The 21,064-nt window shown below is 40.4% G+C and overlaps 1 protein-coding gene across 2 annotated transcripts in view; it reads left to right on the top strand.

Moving 5' to 3' along the window:
* LOC134164362 (versican core protein-like) overlaps positions 1 to 21,064 on the top strand; it is a 105,561-nt gene that overhangs the window by 3,619 nt on the left and 80,878 nt on the right. For both annotated transcript variants that reach the window (XM_062619996.1, XM_062619995.1), the window contains exons 2-3: positions 6,498 to 6,573; positions 12,726 to 13,097. In XM_062619996.1, coding sequence (XP_062475980.1) covers positions 6,504 to 6,573; positions 12,726 to 13,097 — 442 coding nt within the window. In that variant the 5' untranslated portion in view covers positions 6,498 to 6,503. The remainder of the gene's footprint in view (positions 1 to 6,497; positions 6,574 to 12,725; positions 13,098 to 21,064) is intronic.

Genomic DNA, 21,064 nt, shown 5'->3' with positions numbered 1-21,064 from the left:
TAAAGAAGGAGCTTGGGACTTTATTCACTTGAGTGGAGCAACAGAAATCCCAGGTCCCTTGGGATAGTGAAGGGCCGGGAGCCCAAGTCTGATGAGGAACAGCTGAGGGACCTGAGGGGGTTTAGTCTGGAGAAGAGAAGGCTCAGGGGGGACCTTATCACTCTCTGCAGCTGCCTGACAGGAGGATGGAGCCGGGAGGTGGCTGGTCTCTTCTCCCAGGGAACAAGTGACAGGGCAAGAGGAAACGGCCTCAAGCTGCACCAGGGGAGGTTTAGACTGGAGGTTAGGACAATTTCTTCTCCAAAAGAGTGCTCAGGCATTGGAACAGGCTGGCCAGGGCAGTGATGGAATCATTGTCCCTTGGAAGTGCTCACACAGTCTGGAGATGAGGCCCTCAGTGACATGGTTTAGTGTTGAACTTTCAGTGCTGGGGATAGGGTTTGACTTGATGATCTTAAAGGTCTTTTCCAACCCAATTAATTCTGTGATCTATGATTTCTTTTTCTCCTTGCTGCTCCTCACACATGCCTCTGGCTCCCTTCAAAATGTCAGTGCAGGGCAGAGGTGGGGCATCCAGAGGTCCATGGGTGTCCTGGGCAGCAGGTATGAAGGCAGAGCCTGGGTGCTGCTGGAATTTGCTCTGGGACCTCACTCCACCTGCTGCCTCTGACAACCAGTGTTTCCACCCTTTCTCTGTGAGGCCACCGGGAGGGCCCAGAGTCACTTCTGACACAAATTAGCACAGGCCTCGGAAGGATGTCTTCCGGCTGCAGCTTCTCTGCTGAGAAGCTTCTCCAGAGTGCGGAGTGCCAGAACATGCTGTGCTCTGGTCACTTCTCCTGTTGGCTCTCCTGTCTGTGCTGAGACTGGGGCTCAAGCACTGGAATTGTTCCCTCTGTGGCTGCCAGTGCTTGAGGAAGGGAGGATGAAGGTGCCCCTAGAGTCTTTTTGGAGGCTTTAGGAGGACCTTTGTGAGTGATAATAGGCTAAGCAAACACCACCGATGAGCCGGATGCAGGCTTATTCCACCAAGTGGCAGTGCCACGGGCTAGTTAATAATAACATGGCAGGGACATGGTGAGATTGGTAAAGCTAATTAGGCAGCACTCACTGTGAGGTTGGTACATGCCAACAATTAACAGTCAGATGTATTGAAGGATAAAAGGCAAAGGAAAGTGCAGACTCTGTATGTTTGAGAAAGGGCAGCAGTGATGAAGGTTTCAGGCAGAGCTCGGAAGGTAGCAAGAGGTGTGTTGAGTCTGGGATTGGTCACTTTAGCTCAGTGTTTCACCGAAGAGCTGTGTAATTTACTGCTTTACTCATTAGTAGGAGCAGCAACCTCGGTTAACTTCTCTAGTGTCACTTCCTGTTAGGATTTCCTCACACCCCCCTTTTATTTTTTTATTTTAAATTCTTCAGTGTGAGCCTGACTTTCACTATATTGAGGCAGCAAGGCTCAATCCTTTTTATGTGTTTAAGGAACATGGGCCGGCTTTCACAGTACAGCTGCAGCACATGTATTAAATCGGTCTCAGTGTGACTTGAGAAGCTGCAGCTTTCAAAGGCAATATCACCTCTGTAGAAGTAGCTAATTTCTCATTGTCCCAGCTTCTGAGAAGCTGGGAATAGTTTTGGAATGGTAGTTCTTAATCCATTTCACACCAGGACAATTCATTCTGTCTTAACCTGGAGTTTAAAGCAGAGAGACACGATGTACTCCCATCTGGTTGAGTTAAAATAGCATTGGTGTGAGATCAAGCTTACACTGTAAACTAAACACGAGCTGGAGTTTCATCAGAACTTATTGTTCATGTGAATTTTTGGTGCGGTAAGGGAAGGTAGCAGTGTCTGCAAAAATAGAAGTCCTGCTCCCTCCCCACAGGGGCAACCTATGCTGCTAGTTCTTAAAGATGTGAAGTTTGTCAGGAACTTGACATCTTTTTGATTAAATTATGCTGTGCTCAGGGTTACATCCAGTATAAAAATGCAGTGCAATTCCTGTAGATTGGTCTGCCTGTAGTAGCTCCTAGTAAAATGGATCAGTCTAGTTGGAAACCAACCAGCAGAAAACACAAGTTCAGTCATATTGAGATACTTTTTTAACAGAAGGTGGAAATTAAACACTCACTCAAGTCTTGCAGTCTTGAGTTGGCATGATTTTCTTACTGTGTCCATAATACTATGGTTTTTTCTTACTCTAGGTATAGTGACACCAAAGGGTGTGTGTGGGGGGAAATGACACGTTTAGAAGGATTCTGGCTAATTACGACGGACTTAGGGGCAGTATGGCAGGCATCCAGCAGAGGCTTTTGCCAACTTTACAGGGTGGGAATGGGAAATACAAATCCATTTTAGATCAGGGTTTTTTCTCAGGAGGCTACAAGGAAGCAGTCAGCCACAGCCCCTGCCAGCAAAAGGGGAGGAAGCAGGAGCAGTCACATCTGCCAGTGGTGGCCTGCAAATGTGGGCAGCACCAAATGGGCACTGTGATGCTAGTTGCGAGCAGCAGCTTCTGCCTTGCCAGCGGCTCTTGAGGGGGATTGCTGGTACCAGAGCTCTGTTTTCACACAGTCATAGAATCACAAGCTGGTTTGGGTTGGAAGGGACCTTAAAGCTCATCCAGTTCCAACCCCCTGCCACGGGCAGGGACACCTTCCACTAGACCAGGTTGCTCCAAGCCCCATCCAGCCTCACCTTGAACACTGCCAGGGATCGAGCAGCCACAGCTTCTCTGGGCAACCTCTGCCAGGGCCTCACCATCCTCACAGGGAAGAACTTCTGCCGAAGAGCTCATCTCAATCTCCTCTCTGTTTAGTTAAAGCCATTCCCCCTTGTTCTGTCCCTACAGCCCCTTGTATAAAAGCCCTTCCCCAGTACCTTTTTAGATCCTGGAAGACTGTTAAAAGGTCTCCCCTTAAGCATTCTCTTCTCCAGGCTGAACAAGTCCCCTCTCTGGAGCTAGACTGACCTGGGGTGCTGAGCAAGGTACCACCATTGTGATCTGCACACTGTTGTTTGGAGGTGGTGGCAAGGGTAGTTGCACATTTAATTCTGGCAGCTGTAGCGGAATAGCACTCAGAAACTGTTTATGAGATTTCACCAAGGACCTGGGGTGTAAAAACTCTCACGCCTTGAGAACTGCATGGGAACTGTTGCTCGTGTTTCCTAAGGGCAGAAAATCAGACCTTTGTCCCAGCATTTTTCATTGCTTGAGTAAGCACCTTGGGGCAGAGGAGATTTAGAAAAATGAAAGGTTGAGAGATGCCGTTCTGAGAGTCAGGTGGGGATTTTTGACAGGTGTCTTATGCTAAGCTCCGTGATCAAAGTGTGCCATTTTTCCTTTTTGAGCTATCCAGGCTCTTAGTGCAGCAAGCATAATTCCTGCACTATTCAGTAAAAGGCTAAGTAGCCATTACAACCATGAATGCTCTCTCCTGTGGCCATGGTTGAATTCAGCAGTCACAGGATATCTTGGAAATTGCCCTTCTGCAGTTGTAGTTATATTTTCATATTTCATTGTGGCTGTAAGTATTATGCTCAGTGACTCGAAGCTGAAGATGTGAGGGTCCCTTGAATTGCATTCGTAATGCAGTCGCCAACATGATGTTGGAGGATCAGAGCTCTGTGCCTGTGAACAAAGAGGATGGGATATGAGATGTTCCCTGTATTCTGGACATGTAGTGTAAGGCAGAAGCTCCCTTCTAGTCCACTCAAGGCCACTTCTTTGGACTTGATGATTTTAAACTTTTCCAACCTAGTTGATTCTATGATTCTAGAGCTCTCAGCTGGTTCTGCTCACAGTAGCAGAGTTTGTCTTCTGCCAAATGTGGAAGCAGTTACATCACCTCTTGTCATGGCTTTGTTGCAATGAGCTTCTGAGGGCAATAGGACTCCAATTGGCATGTGCCAACTGTGCAGGTACTCCTGGTCAGGGCCAGTGTAGTGGTCTCAACACCCAGCCAGCCCTGTTTAGGTGCAGCATGCCCATCTTTCAGGGAAATTGTAATCCTTTTTTCTTTTTCTATGACTCCTTGTTTCTAGTCCCAAAAGCCAAGTTTGGCTTCTGAAGGAGGAGAGAGATCAAGCGTATGGGTAAACATGAAAATCTAAACTTATAAGCAGTTTGTTCTAGATCTTTGTTTAGCTGTGGACGTAGCCAGTGTGTGACGCATGGAAACCACATGTGGGCAGAGTATCTCAAAGGAAGGTCTGGAGCCACCCTGCTTTCAGAGGGGCCAGAGCAGAGCACTGTCTGGCAGGCAGGCCCAGCATTTACTGCCTTTGAAGGGAGTAGGCTGTTGGTCTTCTTTTTGTGCTCTCTTCAGGGTTCTTGTGTTACTGAAGGACCTAATTGGCTGTGGGTTTGGTCCTTGAGGCTTAAACCAGTTTCAGGATACAAGGGTTGCCTGAAGGCCCTTCTAGTCTGTGCACATGTGTAGTCTCAGCACGAACTCTCTTTTTCTTTTTTTAAAAATGTTGTGTAATAATGAGGATTATTTGTATAAGCAATCACGTGACTGCATTTCAGAACCGGTCCTTTGCATTAAAAAGACTTCAATGTCTGCAGCTCTTATGCTACTTCCTCACTTGTAACAACCTTCTTCAAGGCATATATAATATACCAGGGCACGGTATAGATTTTCACAGTTAAAAAATAAACACTTTAGTTTTCTCCATGTGCAGCTTGGCCTGTGTAAATGTAGAAAGAGAGAAAAACTCTGGCTGGCTGGTGTTGAGGGCATGTGTTAGAGTGTTCAGAAAAAGTTTTATGGCAGATGTGGCTCAAACTGAATGAAGTCAAAGACGTCTTCGTTCTTGTTTGGGACTTGGTCATAATAAGTGCAAATTCCACTAAGTTAGTATTGCAAAATAAGTGATACCACATTATATACTCAGCTCTATTGAATGCTGAAGGAGAACTGGGGTGTCTTTGGCAATGTGCAGTCTGCTCTACAGAAAGCAGCTGTATTCTTCCCTCCACGCCCTGGGAATAGGTTGCAGCATATGTTTCCCAGTGCAACTGGCCAGCTCTGGCTATCCATGTATAGCAAATGAAAATCTCTTGGGTTTTCTGCCCTTTAGGGTGGGAATTTTTAACATGATGCTGTTATGTTAGAGATTGCCTCATTGGAAAGGCTTGGTTTGAGATGTTTTGCATCTTTTCTGAGCTGTTCAGCCATTACAGGATAAATGCCAATTCACACAGACTCATGTGAAGTTTGGACTGCAGCGTAAGCTGGGGAGAAAATTTTCCTGAGGTTGAACACGTCACCAGTAGTTTTCTAAAGATGTGTCTCTGTGTGTCTTGCTATCAGGTTCAGTACAGCTTGCTGAGGTTTTTGAAAGTATTAGTAATGTTCTAACCCTAAAGAATTATATGTAAGTACTTAAGAACTACAATGCTAAAAAATATATATGTGCAGTACAAGTTTCATAGTTATTACAGACATCTATCTACTAAATGTCTGTTTTGCTGTTCCTTAATGCAGTTCAACTGCAATCTTTTGGACAGGGAAAAAGATACTGGTTCAGTTTAGTGGCCCTTGTAAAGAAATTAAGTAGGTTATTTTAACAGCAGTATCAGTTAACTCAAGATTTTGTGGTAAAGTTTCAATGACAGTGCTTGACAGACTATTGCTGAAGGTCATTTTTTATGCTGACTAGATAATACATATGTGTAACTATGTGGAAGAGGGACTATTTATAACCCCCTTACAGTAGTTGACATTTATAGGACTTGCAATGCTTTTGTTAGCATACTGAAATTTTCAGGATATTTACAGATTCAACATATATAACTAAGAAGTGGAGTAAAAATGAAGATACACTGTTATGAACATGCAAGATATTGTTACGTACATATGGTATACATGGAGAACTCTTCAGCTGTTAGAAGGTGGAGCCTGTAAAGGAAGTGAGAAGCAAATCCAAAGGGAACTGACATGGCTGAGTGTCACTCTGGATTAGATAACCTGAAACACATTATGAATTTGTATTTTACAGCACACATTGTCATTCTAACAAGTTTCTACTGTAAAATATTATATGGAGAAATCTTGATAGCAGGAAGTTTTCTGGCAACTTGCAGTGGGAAGGGTCATATTGTGGATGTTGACTCCCCATCAAAATTCATGAAAAGTTTGTCATGGGGAATCCCTTCTGACATGAACCAGGTTGTTAGCTCTTGACAAATGACAGGGTAATTTGTGTGATAGACATATAACTACCCAGAGGCTGAATCTAAACTGGTAACATCACATCAGGAAAAAGTAACCAGATTGTACTCATACATTGCCACCACTTTATGGGAATAAATTATAAACAGTGAATAAAATTAAAGAAGATCAATATACTAAGAATTATTCTCTGTCCCAATGAACTCTTTTTTTAAGAAGATGAATGCTTTTAATATCAGTGACAAATACTGAGGTACTGAGTTTCAACACTTGGTAAGGGCACAGTACAATATTAACTATGTTTTTCTTCTTTATTTGTAGGTCAAGATGTTGTTAAGTATAAAAACTATCTTACGGATGTACTCTGCTTTAGTTATAACATGTATGCTACCTAAAGGTAAGTCTGTTATACATAGATCCATTTATTCAAATCTCTTTTAGTGGTCTAATCAGTAGGATATTTTCCAGGATGCGGCAAATAGCCAAAACGCAGGAGATTCAATTTCTGGTCTTTCCTCTGCCACTCTTTTTTGCTGCACTGTGTAACTGACTTTGTTTCCGTATTCTCTTCTTTTCCATACTGATATATTTAGAAAACTCTTGGTCTGTGGGCATGTTTTTACAAAGTTTTACATAATTGTCTGGTGTCTCCTGAAGGTTTTTAAGTGTTGTTGCTACAATTCAAGTAAAAATAAAGTGCCATAGGATTACATTGTGTAAAGCAAAACAGATTGCTTTCTCCAAATATTCAAGAATGCATTTTAATCCTTTTACTTGTGTTTCCAAAATGTGGGACCTGTTGGCCAAGCTGCCTCATGCCTTCGGTTTCCATCATACACCAAGGTTCTCCTTGGACTAGATGAGGTGAGGGGTGGTGGGAGGGCAAAATTTAGTGGGGGCAAACACCTTCCATGGGAGCTTCAGCTTGGTGCCACAGAGGGGACAGTGCCAGCAGCACTGGAGCAGAGCAGGTTCCTGGAAGAGACCTAGCAAGTGGTGAATGAAATGAGGGAGCTTCTGGGCTACAGGAATACAGGTTTTGCCTACCTCCCAGGCAGATCCCAATGTGTATGCTCATGTATGTCATGCCACAGCAGCCTTTTGGGTCTATAGGTCACAACTTGCATCCTCTCTGTGTTCAGGGTGAAATCAGTTGCCCCAGTTTCTGCTTTGCTCTGTGATCTGTCAAGGAGCAACTGGGGACATGTCTCTGGAACAGGCTGTCTGGCTGCCAGCCCCGTGTTGGGGTCTGCCACGAGCTAACCTGGTGGAAGGTCCCTTGGCTGCTGAGGTCTGTAGCAAGGATATGTTAAGGCAGCTTCTGGCCTTCTGTTTGGGTGGAAAGGAAGAGTCTTTACTACTTCTTTTGACAGTTACATGCTAAAACTAAAGTATGTATTCATGTGTGGTTGCTATGGCTATTTGAAAGTTTGAGTCAAACCTTTAGTAAAGAAGAGATCCTCACAGCAGCTGAGGCTCACAAAATTGGGAAAATAGCTTTCTCAGACTTCAAAGCAAGATTTTTCTTGATTTCTCACCCGTCCCCTTCTTCTTTTTTTTTTTTTCTTTTTCCCCAGAAACTCCTCAAACTGACTTTAGCCTTTGGGAAAATCAAACGCACTAATTTCCCCCCCCCCCCCCCCAACACAGTTACCAACAAAGTCTAGGTCATCCTGTAAGATGAATTAAAACACTGCTGTGCTTAGTTGAGCCAACTGAAAAGAAGTGTGTTGTTTTTTTCTTTGCTTTTTCCAGCATCAGTTTGGGAGCACCATCCATTACTGTTTCCTACCATCACTTCTTCCTTAGAATAAGTAAGGCAAAGGATTCTGACAAGAAATTTAAACCTAACGTTTCTCTTAGGACCTATTGAAAGTCTCTTCATGTTTACTTAGGGCATAGTTTCATGGTCTGTCTAATAGCACATGCATTTCAGCACTAGATGGGATAGTCCTGCCCCTTTTCCATCCCCTGGTGCTAGTTTTCACGCTTTTCTTTGTGCTGACACTAGCAATTATGTGGGTATATGGCTAGCTGAAACAGGTAAGCAACTTGTCTGAAAGAGCATATGGGATTTCTTGAAGGTTATTTTTCCACTGAATCAGACCTTTGACTCAATGCCTTGCACAAATGCTAGTTCTGGCAGAATTCAGGGACTGGATCACTGGAAGTGGAGTGGGATGGATACTTGGAGTGCTAGAAAATGGGATGGCACCTTTATATGTCCCCTGACTTACTCCACCATTTATCACCTCTTAAATGGCTTTTGTAGTCTCCAGTGTAGAATCTTTAGTCCTAAAGTAAGTTTCATATGAGCATGCTCGTGAAAGCTTCTCAGGAGCATAGATCAGGTTCTGACTGGTCCTTATTTGCCTGGATCTTTTGGAATACATTCAGAAGACGCTTATGTTTCTAGAGTACACTGTGAGCTTTGAAGTTAAGGAGCATACTTTTGCTATACGGAGTCTTAAATATGTTCAAGGTATGGCCATGGTGATGGTGAAGAAGATGAAGATGAAGAACTTTTTCATGGATTGATCCCATATAGTCTGCGGGATCAACTCATACCTTTCTGTTTTGTACAAATGTCAGTTTGTGTATTAACATTTTTCAGGTTTAGTGTTAGAAGGTTACAGACACTCCTTACAAGTACAGCTTTTGTTTAAAAAATAAATAAAATGTATGTCTGCACTTCTAACAGTTACACATTTTAAGTTTCTTTTTTCTTTTTAAATCCTCAATTTCAGTATAAAATTGAAGCCTTGAAATCTTTTATGAAACACAAATTCCCATGCTTGCATTCCCACAGTGTATTTGACTTAATTAAATTTAGTCACAGTCACTTCAATATGAGTATTACAATATTTCCTTTAAAAAGCTTTCAGGTGAAATTGCTCTGAAAGTTTAAAATTTTTGTTTCAAGGGTCACGTGGGAACTTTGTCAAAATCAGCAGTTAAACTGTAAATCCTGGAGTCAGTGAGTCTTAGTGTTAAGTCATAACAAAACTGAAGCTTAATTTAGAACCACTAATCATTATTACTGACTTTTTTTTTTCCTCTCTTTTCCACTCTCATCTTTGTGAATGGTCCCATTCATAAATAGCTAGCATGTTTTCATGGCATGCTCATTAGATTGTAGCAACAAAAGTATTTTTTCCTTTGAGGGTAAATTGAGAATGGATTTGTGTGGTTTCTTTGAGACTTTTAATTCTCAGAAGATGTGTGTCAGGAAGGTGGGAGGAAATACGGTGTAAGCTCCTGGGGTCACGAGTGTGCCCCTCTGAAAGACCTTTGCTGTTTGCTCTGGTTCATGTGAAGGATCAGTGACAGAAGTTCATGAGCAAGGTTTACAACTACTGTTAGTGTGGCATTTACTCATTTTGAGCCAGTTGGTGTTAAGATATTTTAGCTTGCTAGCTCGACATTGTGATTATGATTAATGCTGGAGTTTATATTACCTGTTTTAAGTGACTATTTGTCATGTCATGAGTGAGTATGCAAGGTTTACAACTACTGTTAGTGTGGCATTTACTCATTTTGAGCCAGTTGGTGTTAAGATATTTTAGCTTGCTAGCTCGACATTGTGATTATGATTAATGCTGGAGTTTATATTACCTGTTTTAAGTGACTATTTGTCATGTCATGAGTGAGTATGCTTTCTTGAAAGCCCTCTAATCCCAGACAGTAAAAATGCTCTAGAATAGAGTGTGATAATGTCTTTTCAAATGTATATGAATAATATACCAGTTTAAACATCAGTTTATTTGATCATATTTATGACCTGTATGTGCTATAAAATACACATAACGTATGCCTATGATGTCTGCATGTTATGGTATTCTGTCATGGCTTTTTTTTGTTAGTTTGTTTGGGATATTTTTCCTCTTTACACTTCCATTTTAAGAGTTTTGTAACATTTACATCAGAAAAACGTAAAAATACTAGGGGAAAAAAGACTTTGTTCTCAAGCAAGAAGTTCACACACTGAGCTGGTGCCAAGCAGCTGAGTAATTTCAAAACGATCCTTCCGTTTAAGGGTACATGATATTACAAGTATTGTAGGTCCTGTATAATGAAATGAAGATATGGTATAAAACAATGTTGGCAAATGCCTGCTTTTCTCAGCTTGTGTTCCAGTTTGCAAAAGAGTTACAAAATGTTTTGTTCATATTTTTGCCTGCCATGTCCCTTTTAAGGAATAGTCTGCCACATACTGTTGATAGTGGCTGAAAAGGAGATGTGGCGTGGGGTGTAAGCACTGAGAAAATGCTAAAGGAACAAAAGGGCAACATGGATTCATAGATGATATTGTTGCTTTCTGTATTGGCCAATAAATTCTGCTTAACTAACTCAGACTGCTGCAAGAAATCAAGCTTTTTGGAGCTGTTCAGGATCATCACATAATTTTATGTTTCAGTGGAAAATATTATTATTTTTTTCAATAGCTAAAAGTTTCTCCTCTTTTCTTTTTCTTTTCCCCTCTTTTTCCCCTCTTGTCAAAATAAAAAAGTTCTTTTATATAGTGTTTTATAATGCTTTCTGCACATAGACGGGCATGTGTGCAGCTACATGGTCTGCTATTCTGGGAGGTAGCCCAGTTTAGGCTAGATCTAGTTTGCATATCATGATCATATGTGATGTTTGCCAAGGATTTCAGTCTGCTGATGTGAAGACAGATTTTTAAATTTCCTCAAGCGTTAGTGCTGATATTCCAGATCACTCAAAACCAGAAACAGTGTTCTCAAACGTTTATTAAAATTCTGTCAGTCAGGATAATTATAACTAGGTCATTTTTCATTTAAGAAGTTCCTGTAATATATATAAGATGACAAGTGATCATACTAAATACTAAATATTTTGAGACTGATTTTAATCTCCCACCTGTGCAATTTGGCATTAATTCCATTGCAACTGATAGGAGTGAGTGTTCATTCTGTTTATCTCTACCCCACTGTAACTTGGTGAAGTTTCAAGAAACTGAAAGTGATATAAAAGGCAGTGGTGCTTCTATACTGTACATCTTCAGGACATAAACAGTTCTTTCTAGTTTTTAGCAATCAATTGAATCTCAGTGAGTTGAGTTTTTATTTCCTTATGAACATAAAAATCCACCCACCTGTCAATAGTTTTGTTTTTTGTTTTTTTTTTTTTTTCACTTAAAAGTATATTCAGTGAAAGCTTATGAGCTAGTCTTTAATCTCTACTAACTTCTGCAGGCTTGTCTTCAAGCCTTCAAGTCTTCAGTTTTATATTGGTCCTCCTTTTGTCTTTCCCTGTTTTATATATAGATTCAACCTAATGAGCAATTTTCCTTTTTTCCCTGCTCTTCTTTTTTTTTCTTCTCTCTCTCTCTTCTCAAACCTTTTTGTCTTTATGGAAAGATTATATTTGTGATGACAGATAAATAGCTAGATAATTTTCATGTGTTGGTGTCCTGTATTTAATGAATCACTCCGTTGGCGGCTAGTACTTGAAATGACTGTACTCCTAAACTTTACTAAGCCTAGCTAATGTCAAATTAAGGCTCAACATGTTCCACCTTTCAAAAAATATTAGAGTGCAGGACAATGAAAGAGGTAAGTTAGATACTGTTGTGCATCAGCTTTTAATTTTCATTAAGCCATTATATGTGATGAAATAATGTAACGCAAAAAAATAAATCTAACAGAAATCCTCTCTTCAGAGAGCTGCTGTGTGCAGGTTGGATGAACAGTAGTCAACTTCCCCCTTAGGATATTGTCAGATGGAAACATTTCACTGTAAGATGTTTGCAGCTGGCAATGTCATGAAAAATGATAAAGGTCCTATCATGTCAAGTCTGAGCCAAGTAGGGACTTTCTGTGTACTTTGCTTCCTTTTTTGCTTAACATCCCAAAATACTTTATTTCTGCAATGTGTGAAAGTCCCTGAGGCCACAAGGAAATAATTTTAAAAGAATGACTCTGTGGGAGGATCTCTCTGGAAAGGCTTTTGTTTCAGCATGTATGCAATAAAAAGAGTTAACCCTTGAAAGAATAATGGAGTAAGGGTTATCATGTATGCAAAGTCATGGGCTAGCTTTTACTTGGACAGGAGCAAATGAACAAGCTACTGTGAGGTAAGGAAAGTGTAAACATCAGTAGCTCCCCTGTATGCATGCTTTTGGCCAAAAATATATGTGAGACAACTCACCATCATTCAACTCAGAGTGGTCTTCCTCCTAAGAAGTAAAACTGCATAACTCTTACAGTTCATCTGTCATCTGAAATATCAAAACACTTTCTAAGAAGGTCAATAACTTGGTGGCTGTAACAAATGGAGAGAATAAGTCAGAGAACAGTGAATTAAATTTGCCCAAACACAAAAGGGCTCTATCAGCAGCCTAGGATATTGACGCAAACTTTTTTTACCTTATACTAATCAGTCCTGTTGCAAATCAGATAAAGTTCATGAATTTCAGTTATTGCATGCCTTGTATTGTTAAATAACTCTATCTGCTTCCAATTTTGGTGTTCCACTAATGCAATTTCTCCTTTCTCTCCTTTCTCCCCCTCTCTCCCCTTTTTCTAGTCAAAGCAGAAAAAACCACCATGATAAAGGGATCCCTCTCTGGAACTTCAGTCCTGCCATGCCTCTTTTCAACCACACCCACCATATCTTCCAGCTATGCAGCTGAGTATCTTCGAATCAAATGGTCAAAGGTTGAACTGGATAAAAGTGGAAAAGATGCAAAAGAAACCACAGTCCTGGTGGCCCAGAATGGCAACATCAAAATAGGTCAAAGCTACAAAGACAGAGTGTCTGTTCCAACCCATTCAGAGGAGACTGGTGATGCTTCACTGACTTTCTCTAAGCTGCGTGCAAGTGATGCTGGAGTGTATCGCTGTGATGTTATGTATGGAGTTGAAGACACTCAAGACATTGTATCACTGGCTGTTGAGGGTAAGGATTTGTCTATCTCATTCATAGTCAAAAATTATTCCAGTCAAAAAAGTAAAAGTTCTTAATTAAACATATAAATAGGAACGTCAAGCACAAAGGAAGAGTTTCTTTTGTCCAAGTAATAAGGCCTTGAATACATAGGAGGAAACCCATATAGCAGAAGCTGCAGGAAAACAAGTAAGGAGGTGGCTGCTTATGTTCTTCCATGTGCTAAGAGTTTGCTTGCCATAACCATAAGGAAATAGCCTCCAAAACTCTCAGGGGGTGAAGAGTACATGTAAAGAGACAGAAGACACAGGACTTTCAAAAGCACATAAGTGGCAAAAGGAGCATCTGAGCTGTAGGTGTTTCTCTCGTGCTTATACAGCACATTAAGTACAGTGTGGAGACTGCTTCAGAGCCTGGTGCTCTATAGCCTTGTCAGTTTGGCGCTGAGCCTGAGCTAACAAACTGTGCTGAAAGGCAGGACATATTAGCCCAGGCTCTGGGCCGTGGGAATGCCAAATCTGGACCCAAATTACTCTCTGCGTAGAACAACACTGTGCTGTACCAGCTCCCCGAGCCTTAGTTTGGACTCTGTCTTGCACTCCTTTGCACTTAGGTGTTTTTTGAAAGTTCAGTATTTACTCAAGTGACTGAATCCCAAAACAAACATTAATTGCTGCTGCAAATTATGGCTTTGGCTAAGACTTTTTTTGGTGAGTTTCATACTGCATTGTTCTTCCAATGTGCTTAAGCTAACTTGAACAGTCTTTTGGCATTGATTCAACAAAAGCTTCTGAAGGTGTAGTCTTAATTTGGAAATACAATAAATTAGTGTTACCATTAATGTCTCTATAACTTCATAAACTCTTTAGTCCTAATGGCAAAGCAAAAGAAATCCTGTTTTATACATTACTTTTCAGTAACTAGCGTACCTGGCATTCCTTACTCCTTTTCAAGTGCTCCCTTGACTACACATATATATGTGTCTGCAGGAGCAGCAGATGTTTACTGCAATAAAATATGTGATGATTTATGAAAATACTTTGACTTCTGTAGTTAGTGTTTCTGCAAAACACTGACATAAGATAATCAGATTTTTTTTTTTTTATTGAAAAACTTTTCACACACTCCATGTTCTTTCTGCAACTGTTCTTTTCAGAAGGGGAAAAGACCAGATCTTGACCAAAATGAAAAATAACATTGTTAGACTGTAATTTGTGCTCTCCAGTCTCCATTTTCTGCATTAAGTAATCAAATGCCATTTGTCACACTCATAAGAATTTCATATGAATGTTGCTGCTCAAATCTTCTGCCCTCATTTCAGTTAGGCTTTATAGTTTTTTTGTGATTACAGCTTCTATTTTAAAACAAAATTACCACCACCGCCACCACGCTCTCTCTCCCTCAAAATATTAGTCCCAAATATTATTTATTTCCATTATGCTGTCTTTATGAATCTGCACCCCAAAGTCATAACAGTTGGAGGGACCTACACTTTTTGTAATCTCAGAGCTGAGGGCCAGCATGGTTCAGCACGGCACTTTGGTCAGCTCTCCAGGGTAGAGCAGGTGCTTGCAGGACGACCCATGAAGTAGTGCTAGAATTATCACCAGTTTTGCTAGTCTGCAAGTTTTCTGTTTATCACAAATGAAACATAAAATGCATTTGTATGGCACTCTCTTGAGGACTGAACAGGTGTGTTGCTTTAGCTTTTCAGTCAATTGAAAGTATGCAGAAAAAGTGGCAACTCTGGCTCAGGTAATACTTGTTTGATCACACAGCTTAACTCTGGAGTGAAGCAGAATTGCCTTATTAAAGATAGGAAGCTTCTGCAAAATTCCCCTGTGTGTGGCCATTTAGGTATGATAAGAAATTTTGCTAGTGCTTTAGAAAGCAACATTCTTCTGTTTAAGTGCCAACACTGTTCCGTTTGTTAAGCCTAATTTAATAAACTTCTTGAAAACAGCCAAATGAAGTAGGCCAAATTTTGTCTGCAATATTCTCATGAAGTAGGTGAAATTGCTCTTTTTTATCATAATAACTTTACAGGCTTTGTCATGCTGGTGTTTTTGGGGGGTATTTTGAAAGCAATTCAGGACCTGAGTTTTAGATATTGTCAGTATTTCCATTTCTTTCCATGGTCATTCCCTCACTTGAAACTTTCAAACAAAAAGCATATTCCAGCATTAATGAAGCCCAGTAGATAAGCTTAGACAACTGTGCTGTTTGTTTTTTAAATCAGCCTTTGCAAATAAGAGAATAAATAAGCTAACCTAAATGAGAAAAAAAGTACTGTAATTACTATTTCTATCCTTTAATTTAGGTATGCTAGGAATATAAAACCTCTACTGAACCCATTGTGCATTAAATAACTGTATATTACCAGTGATGGAATGTATTGTGAATGAAAAATAGGGTTTCTAAGAACCTTTTTCTCTGTAGCATAGTTTTTTTCCCAGCCTGAGCTGTACAAGCTGAACAGCTGGTATCAGTCATTGAAAGTAATCAGTAATGTTTTTAATGCTTTTTTTTTGGCTTGAGACTCAAGACCAAGACTGTCCACAGAAGATGTGTATTATTGTGCATCTATTTTTCTTTATATAACTATCAGAACAGATAAATTTGCTATTTTTACATGCCAGATAAACTTCTGAAGTTCAGAAAAGTCAGATTTATGTATTAACAACAGTGTAAATACTAGCTTTACCAAGAAAATGGAATGTAAATGCAGAACTTCCCCCTTTGACCATGACAAGCCCACATTTCAGTGCTTTGACTCAGGGATTCAGCATTGAATCCTACCTTGCCAGAAATCTAATCAACTGTTGCCTAATTTATGCTCCTCAGAGATTAGGCCAAAACCAAGCTTGTGTCTTTATCATTTCAGACAAAATGTCTGTCTGTCCCAGTGTCTTGTTCCAATGAAAGCAGCCATAGCTGATACCTAAGGGCATGCATAACGATTTTTGCTGTGTATTCCATTGTTTTCAGAGACTTGTAACCCGTGAACTTCCGGAGGCAGAGGCTTTATGTTAGACCACAGCTGGATAAGTTAGTTATTATTCACAAGGAAGATGTGTGCATTTAATCACCCACATTGCCTTTGTCACTACATTGCATATTTCTACTACATCCTTTTTTTTGGCAGGTAAAATCATTCTAAAGAATAACAGGATCTTGGTAACTGCCATAATTCTATGGTTTTCCTTTGATTATATGCACACCCTATGCCAACCACTTCGGTATCAACAGCTGCTTGTATTCTGTTCATGAGGAGATAAGCATCACCAGAATACTGTAGCTTAACATGGTATCTTATATCTGCTGAGCAGTGCTAACTTCTGTGAGCACCAGTAGCTTGTGACAGAGGTGAAATAATTTGCTTTTAACACTGTTTAAACTGCTGAACCTAAAGCTATGTCTGAACTGCCTTGTTTTTACTAAGTGCTTGTGTTTGTGACTCTGTTGTATGTTCAGTCCTGGGGATATAATCTGGGAAAAGTCAGAGCAATGTACGACCAGAAGGATATGCTGGGTCACTTATTCTAGTTCTTTTGGTTTTCCAAGTGAGCATGTTACATACTGTGCTATATGCCTTTATTAATCCTGAAATCAAGAAAGAGCACACATTCACATGGGTTATCTGGCTCTTTTCATGTGTCACCTCTAAGGTCAGTGGGGTTAGATTGAACTGTACCCTATATGGTACTTTTTTCATTTTACTGCTGATAAAAGTGTAAAAAGGAGGAGAGAAACACTTAATTTTAGCCCACACAGGAAGTCTCAGGGCAGCCAGATGCCTGCCCCACGCATTAATCACAACTGCAGTGCTGGCCCTTGAGGCAGGGGACAGCACTAGTGCTGACAGGTTTACAGGCTCATGCAGAGGCAGTTTCAGCACAATAGGTACCTTCTTTCCTAATAGTGGGAAACGATTTCCTTACACACTGGTTGCTGCTGTAATTACATTGACCTCTCAGGGATGTTTTACGTTCAAAATGGATCTAACAATATTGCAGTGTTATATGCTTCAACTTCTTACAAGAAGAGAAATATGGAGAACAAATCATTAATACTCATTTTGCCTTCCGTGTGTTGTCTTCCCTTCATGTCCCTCTGAAATTTTCCCTTTTCCTCAGGAGCAACTTTTCATTTGTCAGTTCTTGTAATTTCACCATTGTTACAGTGTTTTGAGTGTTTTATTCTGACCTTTCTTGATGTTACTAAACCCACAAGTCATACTATCTTATCTTAGGAGTCCTTGGCCTCACAGTGTTTGAATGCTGAATGTCATAATCATTCTGTGATTTAATGGTCTAATTGGAGGTGTCCTTGCCCATTGTACAGGGGCTGGAACTGGATGATTTTAAGGTCCTTTCCAACCCAAACCATTCTATGATTTCGTCTTTATTCTTAGTAATATCCTTACCACTGTGTCTTGAAAATGTCAGGTCTCAGGAGAATTCAAGTACTTGAGAGATGGTTTTCCCATCTCAGTAGTTAACACTGAGCTGCCAGTTCCTTCCCACCTTAAGCTTCTTTTGGGCACTGTTGGATTTTCACTCTTGGGTTTTCATTGTATCCCACTAGAAACACTTGGGAACAAGGTGGTGGTTGATGACCTTCTGAAGATCATCCCCAAGTGTTTGCTTGCCTGCTAATAATTTACCAAGTGCTGTTTCACAGTCTTCACTTGGATGTCAGGTCTGAAATCAGGAAAACTGAAGTGAGGGTGGGATTTATTTCACCTTTGATAATTTAAGGTCGCCTGCTTAGTCTAAGCTGAATGCACAGGCTGGTGCTACCTTCAGTTCCTCTGATGAGAATCTTGGGTGAAATATACTCTCTGCAAATCCATATCCCTGGTCACCAGTTAGAGAGGTTTAGATGACTAGTTTAGGCTAGACTTCTAACCTTCAGGAAAATAAAATTTTGGTAAGCTGAACACCAGAAAGGATTTTATAAAAGCATTGCTATTGTCCACGCTGATTTCCTCTTTCTGCTTATAAGAAATCCCACTTACATAAAATAGTTTTGAGATACTTTGTGAAAAGCTGACCTACAAATGCAACGTAACGGTGTTCTTCATTCTGGAACATAATTGGATATTTAATGAAATTCTCATTTTGTTTGGTGCTATGATATTGGGCAATAAAAAATAGTGTGTATGACCAAGTGTAATCAAGAAGAAAAAAATCAACTCATTTAAGCTGACTTTTTGCTATTCTCCTTGGAGATTACTTGATTTAAAGAGATCAAAGTAGCAAATGGGATGCCTCCTGTTTTGCTTGTTGTTTGTTTTTTTTTGTCATATCTTTTAATTGAATATCTTTTAAAGAGCACTTTATCCTTTTCTTACTGTTGTTTTGGGAGATCGCTGTTTTCATGGGTCTAATTTTGGTACTTTATGTTTGACTTTGCTGCAAACCTGAGAGACTATTTTAGTCTTTATCCTTTTTTTTAAAAGATAACAAAGAAAATCCTAGATTTAAAATAGTGACCTTGTTAATGGAAACAAGCCGCAATTAGGGAACCAGAATAGATGGCAATTCACATTTTCATTTTTATGCAAGCTCTTCTTTCTTACAAGCATTATAATGATAATAAATGGGAGTTGTTTGCAGTGTGGGAAGCTGCCACTCACTTGTGCTCTTAGCCCTGAAAGATTGTGTGTTGACAACCTAATTGATTTGTTCTGTCTACAGCCATCACTCCTCTTCATTATCACTGACTGCATTAGAAGAGATGCTTTTATTTAATCTTTTAGATTTATCTATCCTGAAACCTTACTGCCTCTTAATGCTGAACTTCCGTACTTCTTTGCTAACGACATTAACGTGGGCTGCTGCATTTTAAGCCTGTGTTTTATTCTCCTGCATCATAGATACCAAGGATTCTCTGACTTTTGTAGCTGGGAAGGAGAGAGCTCAGTGGGTAGCAGCCATCAAAGGGTGGGTGAGGGAAATTGCTTCTGGGTGAGAAAGTCCCAGTCTATGTACGATGCACAGAAACAGGGAAGCAAATGTTCTGATCAAGCTGCTGTGTCCCTCATAACATTACAGAGTAACATGGTTGAAAGGGACCTTCAGATGTCATCTAGTCCAACTCCACTGCAATGAGCAGGGACATCTTCAACTAGATCAGGTTGCCCAGAACCACATCCAGCCTGGCCTTGAATGTCTAATGTCAGCTAATTGACAGGCTGGTGGGAATTCTGCATCAAGCTAGATGGAGGGCCTTCGGTCCATGCAGGACGTGGCATGGCTTCACATGCAGGATGCTAGAGCAGAGACCAGTGCTAAAGGCTAAATTGGTTTTATGTTGTTGCCCACCCACAAGTATGGGAACAGTTCTAAGATACTGTGTATTTTTATGTTTGTTTTCTTTTTAAAATGATTTTAATTTAAGTAGCCTCGGCCTCAATGAACACTTGTGTGACCTAGTGGGTTGCAGTGCAGAGGAAACAAGCTTTGGCAGGTGGTCCTGCTGTGTATTCAGAGATTAATATAGATGTAGTAAAGAAGTCATCTTTCTGAGAAAAATGCATATAAATCTCAACATTAATCAATTTTCTTATCTGGATCAACTTTGTCAGAGGAGCTCGCGTACACCTGCACTCAGCTGCATCACTCTGTGAGGGTGGACACAAAGATTTTGCATGGAGGAGCATGGTGTGAATTGATCTCTGTGCCTGGAAAGCAGGAGGGCTGGGACTGGCAGAGCAGAGGGGTTGGTATGCACTTTCTCCACGAGGAAGAGTTCCCTGAGGCGTTTGGCAAGGGAGAGCCCACCTATGCAAAGTAGGCTTGTTCTTCTCAGGTTGCCAGCCCAAGACAGGGGTCAGAAGGTGGGTGCAAAACCTCAAATGAGGTACACAAATGAATTATTCATACAGGAAGCTGAAGACTGTGCCCTCTTGCTTCCTTTCATACAGTGCTCAGTCCTGTAGTGTTTATGTTAGCATGTATTTGTAATGTAAATTATCTTCTGCATTCAAGGTGAAGAGGATCACCAAACTGTAGTAGCTTTGGCAGTGGGTTGGGAGTTATTTCATGGGTCTGCTCCACAGTAGCTAAGGTTTGAACATAAAAATTATCAGAATAACAACCACAAGCATCACAGTATTTTCTCTTTAGATTTTCTTATCTGTGTGAGACAACTTCTGAAATTTAGGCTTTATGTGATACCAAGAATTCATTTTGCTGCAGTATGAGCTCAGTAGTGAAGTAACTAGTGTTATTTCTGTATAAATGTAATGTATTAGCTATACCAAGAGCCCTTCGCCTGCAGTTCCATGACGTTTTGCTGCACAATATCCTGGCAAGTAATAAAGCAAAGTTGCAACCCAAAGGTTGTGAAAACACAGAACCAGGAAATCCTAGTTTGTTGAAAGTGAAATACTTTGCTTCCATTTTCTGGTCTAAAGGATAAATGATTAAAAGACACTCTCTTTTGCTCTGACAGAAGTGAATTTTGGATGCTACAAATTACTTTTCTGTGAGGGCTATTTCTTGCAGAGGTGTTACTTCTTCCTGTAATTACACTGACTTTGTTTGCCAGATGTTCAGAGACAACATTATAATAAGGCTGTAGTCTGTTTTCCAGTTGCTTTATTTGTTCCTAGGACAGCTCCTTTCTTGCCTTTTCATTCAGAGGGGAAATAGACAAAAGGGGGAAAAAAAGCTTTTACAAATGTTTTAAAGTGCAAAAACTTGGACAATGGATTTTGCCCCTCTCTCTGTCTAACTGAAACAATGAAAGTCCTGCACTTTAATCTTCTTAGCCCCAGGGGGTCTTCTAATTATTGCAGCTGTTGCACAGGCTTATATGCATACTGATGTCCTCCTTCTCATTCATCTTGTAGACTCTTTTATGTCCATTAGCTCCTCACTGGAAATGGAAAAGCCTTCAGCTCTTAAGAATAAGTGAAGTTTACCTTCTGGATCAGAGTGAGGAGAACAAAGCATTCTCCAAGTTCCTTT

This window comes from Pezoporus occidentalis, unplaced genomic scaffold, assembly GCF_034315485.1.
Source record: "Pezoporus occidentalis ecotype Australia unplaced genomic scaffold, CSIRO_AGI_Poc_V1 ctg218, whole genome shotgun sequence".
NCBI classification, from domain to species: domain Eukaryota; kingdom Metazoa; phylum Chordata; class Aves; order Psittaciformes; family Psittacidae; genus Pezoporus; species Pezoporus occidentalis.
This window is presented reverse-complemented; position numbering and strand designations above follow the sequence as displayed.